The sequence below is a fragment of the Cotesia typhae genome, unplaced genomic scaffold (assembly GCF_013202065.1).
Source record: "Cotesia typhae breed Kobodo isofemale line unplaced genomic scaffold, CoteBio_Ctyphae contig_44, whole genome shotgun sequence".
In the NCBI taxonomy this organism is placed as follows: domain Eukaryota; kingdom Metazoa; phylum Arthropoda; class Insecta; order Hymenoptera; family Braconidae; genus Cotesia; species Cotesia typhae.
Genome location: NW_027423753.1, coordinates 7,001,932 through 7,008,645, shown reverse-complemented (window position 1 = coordinate 7,008,645; position 6,714 = coordinate 7,001,932). Strand labels below are relative to the sequence as shown.

General features: G+C 28.1%; 1 protein-coding gene across 1 annotated transcript; it reads left to right on the top strand.

Annotated features, from left to right (window-relative positions):
* Positions 1-332: 332 nt before the first annotated feature.
* Positions 333-6,383, top strand: LOC141528829 (uncharacterized). Its single transcript, XM_074245081.1, has 4 exons — positions 333-1,390; positions 1,567-2,151; positions 2,339-2,460; positions 6,378-6,383. The coding sequence occupies exons 1-4, from the start codon at positions 1,207-1,209 to the stop codon at positions 6,381-6,383; spliced, it is 897 nt and encodes a 298-aa protein (XP_074101182.1). The 5' UTR covers positions 333-1,206.
* Positions 6,384-6,714: the final 331 nt, after the last annotated feature.

Below are 6,714 nucleotides of genomic sequence, written 5' to 3'. Positions count from 1 at the left end.
CACCTCTAAGAAAGCCTCTCCAAGCATGAGTTCTTAATTGTAACGGGAAGGTCCTCCTTCTTACAGTTTTCTATTTTTTCTTATTATCAGATAGAAAAATTTATATCTCGCTTCCAACTACTTGAAAAAATATCTTGTTCCTTAGATTTTGTAGGAAATTGAATGCTCTACAAAAAGGTCTCTTACGATTTTTTTCGTAAACCCAACCGTTTAAAAGATATTAACGGTTAAAGTTTGATTATTTTTGGAAAATTTTTTATTTCTTATGAATTTTATAACTCAATGAAAAAAATCATTATGAATGATGAAACTCATAGTTTTGTAGGAAATTTACTGCTCTATAAAAATGGTCTCTTATGATTTTTCGATCAAGTTGAGCGTTTACGAGATATTCATCGTCAAACATCAATGCATATCAATTTTTCTAGTTTTTGATCAATAATTCGAAACATTTCAATTTATTCTGTGAGTTTCAAGGAAATTTAGACAAATTTGAGTTTTTATTATAAAAGCAACTCCTATAGATGTTTTCTGTTCAAAAATTCATTTGAAAGTTTTTATTCTAATAATATTTTTTTTTAATTTTATCTTTAATAATTTAAAATCTTAATCGCGTTGTCATTTATTATTATGAAATTTGTTCAGTGCGTATTTTTAAATTGTTTTTCACAAAATATACATAAAATTTTCGTTCGAGGGGATTTTTGTTTTGAATTCCATTTCTTCTTCTGTTTGTCTTCTGAAACTAACGCCATCTATGTTTTTTACTCTCAACTATCTTCAGTATCTACCCATTTAATACCGTATTTTCAGTGTTCCTAATACTGATCATCTTGAATACGTAATAAAATAATTCATTTTAAATAAGTCTTATAATCATCACATAAATTTATTTATCATCAATTAACCTACAATGAATAAAGAAATACGTTTTATCGGAATACCTCTACAAAGAATTTCGGAACGTAAGTTACCAAAAGTGAAAGAGGTTATGCGTGTGTTTTTCTACCAACTTAAAATTTTAAAGTATTCAATCAAACAAAGTGCTAAAAATTCAGTTGACCAAGTTATTGAACTGTGGAGAAAAAATCAGATTCCAACTAGTGGAGCTCCTAATGCAGTCAAAAATTTCTTCGCTATCACAGTCAATGGTTAAAATTACAAAAAAATTTCGATAAAAAGAATTCAGCGCAAAACCAAAAGGAAATGAAATTTCAGACTGATCTTGAACAATTATTCGACATTGTGAGCGAAAAATCCTTAAAAGTGCTTGATGATAATATTAGAAAGTTGTATTTGGATCAAAAATTCGGTACCCATAAAGAGATTCTTTCTAATAATGTACCTGTATCAAACTTAACCACAACTATGATGGGAATAGATGAGAGTAGTAAGTATCTGAGATATTTAATTATTATAAAGTCAGGTAGTAGTGTAACTTTTCATAGATGACTAGATGACATTTGACTAAACAATTTTTGGAGTCCTTTCTTAATTATTTGTCATCAAAATGAATAAATTCTATACATTTTCTTCGTTTAATTTATAAAACAGATCTTATTCCAGACTTAGATCAACCGTCTACCAGTCATGCGATTGTTCCAAGTGAAAAATCAGAGTCGTTCTCTACGTATACATTAAGTGGAGTTACAAATTTTGGATCTGATTCAGAGTATGAACCTCCAATTCCGACAAAACAAGCAAAACTTGATGTCTTAACTCCTGAAGTCATTTTTGGACTCGACCGAGCTAATGTCAGCAGTAGAAATGCGATGTTTATTATTGCTCCGGTTTTACTAGCAGTAGGTATTAAAATTGAAGATACAACGCTCAGTTATAGTTCAATTCAACGAGCTCGTATGCTTCAAAGAGAAGACATTGCTAAAGGACTTAATGACAACTTTAAGACACACGATAAATACGTTGTGCATTGGGACGGAAAAATGCTGAATGACCTTGTTGGATCAAAATCTGTGGAACGGCTACCAGTTATTTTAACTGCATTTGGTACCGAACAATTACTTGGGGTTCCAAAAATGAATTCTGGGACGGCAGACAATCAAACATCAGCCATTTTATCGACATTGAGTGAATGGGGTATTACTAATTATGTTAAGGCGATGTGTTTTGACACGACGGCAGTTAATACAGGTAACTTATCAATGATAATTTAATCTAAAAAATATTTAATTATTAACGTTCTAGTTTAATTTTTATTGCTTACTGAATTTCACTTTTGAAATTATTGAGAATTATTTACTCATTTGGATTTTAAATATAATCTACAATTTGTTGAAAATATTAAATTTAACGATAGTTATCTATTTTCTTTATACAGGAATTCATAACGGTACATGTAAGGCAATTGAAAAGACTTTGGGAAGAGAGTTAATCTGGTTACCATGTCGTCACCACATTTTTGAGATCATATTGAGAAGTGCATTTGAAGGATATTGGCCTGTGTCATCTGGGCCAAACGTACCAATGTTCGGAAGATTTAAAAAATCATGGGATGAAATAAATAAAACTAATTATAAATCTGGAATTGAAGATACTGTTGTTGCTGATATCATTTTGGATAAAAAAAATGAAATATGAAAGTGGATGGCGAAGGCAATTTACAGTTTAAAAATGTTTCTATTCAGAAATGAATTTAAACTTTCTAATAAAGAATTGGACGGTCTTCGGCAAATTTGTATATTTATAGTTACACTGTATTTAAAAGCTTGGTTTTCATCAACTTCTGCAACAACTGCTGCTAATCATGACTTGCAGTTTTTGAAAAATTTATTCGAGTACAAAAATATCAATTCATTGATTTCTTCAGCAACTTGTGAAAAAATGATTTTGCATTTATGGTATTTAAGTGATGAACTTGCCATTTTATCATTATTTGACGATACCGTTTCATTGGAAGTAAAAAAATATTGTTGGAGCTGTTAATACTCGTAACGGTACAGATTCTAAAGCTAAAAATTTATAATTGATAAAAACGATTTGAATTCATTAACGCAAAAAGTCTGAGTGACTTTGTTTCTAAAAAGTCTTTAAATCTCTTTAAAATCTTTGATTTACCATATGACTTCCTTGATAAAGATATTGAATCGTGGCCTACTAATGACAGTTACATTGAAAATAAAGAATACTTTAACCAATTGAAAGTTGTTAATGATTCAGCAGAACGAGCTGTTGCATTAGTTAGTGAGTATAATCAATGCTTGACAAAAATGAAGAGCAATTCCAATACTTATTGCAAATTATCAAAGAACATCGAAAAAACTACCCAAACTGCAATAGAGGAAATTATTTACAGTAAAAGTGTACCGTTATGTTGAAAATATTGAAAATTATATGGCAGTTGATAATTAAATAAATAAATTCTTCGATAAAAAAGTGAAACACATGTGAAACACACTAAATTGAATTATATATTTAAAAAAATGCACTAATTTTTTGTTTTAATGTAATCAAATGTAATCAAACATGTCCAAGACTAAAAAAACTAATTAAAAAAATAGTTCATAACATATTTCTATTCATAGAAACTTAAATTTGTCTAAATTTCCTTGAAACTCACAGAATAAATTGAAATTTTTCGAATTATTGATCAAAAACTAGAAAAATTGATATGCATTGATGTTTGACGATGAATATCTCGTAAACGCTCAACTTGATCGAAAAATCATAAGAGACCATTTTTATAGAGCAGTAAATTTCCTACAAAACTATGAGTTTCATCATTCATAATGATTTTTTTTCATTAAGTTATAAAATTCATAAGAAATAAAAAAATTTTCCCAAAAATAATCAAACTTTAACCGTTAATATCTTTTAAACGGTTGGGTTTACGAAAAATCGTAAGAGACCTTTTTTGTAGAGCATTCAATTTCCTACAAAATCTAAGGAACAAGATATTTTTTCAAGTAGTTGGAAGCGAGATATAAATTTTTCTATCTGATAATAAGAAAAAATAGAAAACTGTAAGAAGGAGGACCTTCCCGTTACAATTAAGAACTCATGCTTGGAGAGGCTTTCTTAGAGGTGTCTAGGAACCTATTTTTCAGAGTACCAAACGAAAAAAAAATATTCTTTTTTTTTTTGAATCACCCTAATATATATATATTTATATATATATATATATATATATATATATATATATATATATATATATATATATATATATATATATATATATATATATTAGGGTGTGCCAAAATGTAACTTCCTTGATGGACCTTATAAAATTGGAATTTTCAGTTCCGCTTTTGAAATCAGCTGTGTTTAGGCCTTTCCTAAGATATTTTGGGGTAAGACGATAAATTTGATTTTCATAGAATTTTTTAACTGGAGCTTAGTTAGGGCACTTCCGCTGAAAATTCAAATTTTCGCCGGAAGTGCCCAATTAAACCTTCTGCTAAAAAATTATATGAAAATAAAATCTATCGTCTTACCCCAAAATATCTTAGGAAAGGCCTAAACACAGCTGATTTCAATAGCGGAACTGAAAATTCCTATTTTATAAGGTCCATCAAGGAAGTTACATTTTGGCACACCCTAATATATATATATATATCTTATAAAAAAAAAAATTATTATTTTACAGCTGGAGTACAATGTAAAAGAGGGAAGAATGGAGGCCAGAAAAGAAAGTTAAAAAATGAGATTTTTCAAGTGGTGAACCAATGTTATAAAAAATTAAAACATTCAACCAACTTGCAAAAAGATTTTGATGAAGATAATTCAAAACATAATTTGTCTTCTGGAAATAACACTAATTTTTATATTTACACAGCTAAATAAATAAATACAAATATTATACAAATAAATTAATAAAAATATTATTATTGAGCAACAATAGTTATAGTCAATTCTATTTTATATATAGCTTCAAGTATTTGATTTTCAGGTTTTGGTTCTCTGAGCTCAAAGAGTTGTCTTTTCTATGCTTTTGAGCTCTTCGAACTCAAAAGTCTGATAGAAGTTTACGCGATAGATCCCACCATCGCAGGAATAGTCAGGAAAGCCTCCTAGGAACTCAAAACGTCGAGATCTGATGAAAACTAGATTGTTCGCAAAACGGGATAAAACCAATAATTTCCCGAATTTTAAAAAATTTTTAATTTTTCTTAGCGGGAAATAAAAAAGTTTTTGTACTGAAATAAGTATGAACAGAAATTTTTAAAATTCAACATGGTAAATTTACTTCCATTCCGACTGCTGAATGGTCTTTTTATTTTTTTATTATAATTAAATGTAAATGTCAGCTTGTTTTAATATCGATCTACTGATAGAGTAGAAAAAAAATTTTTGTAATTAATATTTTTCAAAAGAAATTCATGTTTATCAAATCGAAACGTGTGAATTTATTTTAACAATAATTTTTCATTTTTTATTTCATAAATAGTCATTATTAATATTATTATTATGCTGTAATTGTTATGTTGGGACAATAATTTTTTATGCAAATGTGTCACTTAGATTAAAAATAAAGAATTCCATTCAGTTGAATTTTCCCGCTGCGGCTCCTGTGTATCGGACATGCGCAAAACGAATACAAGCCTAATGTTTACATCTGACCAAAAAAGTTACTAAATGTCAAACGTCAACATAAAATTTATTATTGAAATTACATCCAATTGTGTGATGATAATAACTGTAAGTAATTTTTAATATATTTTTAAATACTTGCAAAATCCGAAATTCGTTGGTTTTTTAAATCAATGTCTTCATTATTTTTTAATAATATCTTAAAAATAAATACGACATTGACAGCTCAAGGTCAACGTAATTATAAATCACGAGTTTTACGGATTTTCTCATTTTTAAAAACCTTTTTTTAATTTTAAAATATCAAAATATTTTTTTAATTATTTTTAAAATTAATTTTATTAATATTCATCAATTCTTTATAATTTTATTTTAATTTAGAAGATTTTAACGCGCTAGGGATTTTTTAGTACCGGTTCTGGTCACCAGGCGGCGCCACTTTATTTTTAAAAAAAGTGGGAGGCACCCTTACAAAATGGCCTTAAACAAAAATGGTAAATACAAATTCAAACGATTTAGAAAATAAAATATTTTTCTCTTCATTGAATTTAATTCCACATACAAAAGATTTGGCGTTAGATTATAGAAGAATTGGATATTTTTTTGCAGACAGTGATAAATTATATTTAAATGTAGAAGAAAATGAAATACCCTCAAAATATGTTTGTGATTCTGCAAATATTTTAAAAATTATTTTTACAAAATTATTTTCATGTCTCAATAAAAAACCCCGACCCTTACTCGGGGTATCGCCTAGAGATGTTTACGACAATTTGTTGGGGGGTTTTTTATTTGTGTTGATGTTCTTTTTAATTCATTTTTGATTTAAGGATTAACGAATATATTAATTTAATTTCTTTATTTATAAAAAATTAACGAAGATTAACTAATACAAATTTATTACATAAAATAGTGAAATTGAATTTAAAGTTTTGGGAGCAAGACGTTCGCGAAGACGTTCCGTTTGTATGTATACTGTTTTACGGTTATCGGTAGACTGGTTGTAATTTTGTCAAAGTTTAAGTTCCTTTCTGACTGTCTAAGTCACTGTATTTAAGAAGGGATGTTTTTACGTTTCTTGATTGGTTAAGAAAAGTTGTAGGCGTTTTAAAGGGTGTTGTCTATATGTCGATAGTAGAGGTGACAAATTTAGATAGAGAAACATGC

Bases quoted from the DNA above. Each gene is read 5' to 3' on its own strand.
- LOC141528829 (XM_074245081.1), top strand. From the start codon at position 1,207: ATGAAATTTCAGACTGATCTTGAACAATTATTCGACATTGTGAGCGAA. The intron at 1,391-1,566 runs GTAAGTATCTGA...ATCTTATTCCAG, and splicing joins GATGGGAATAGATGAGAGTA to ACTTAGATCAACCGTCTACC. The intron at 2,152-2,338 runs GTAACTTATCAA...TTCTTTATACAG, and splicing joins CACGACGGCAGTTAATACAG to GAATTCATAACGGTACATGT.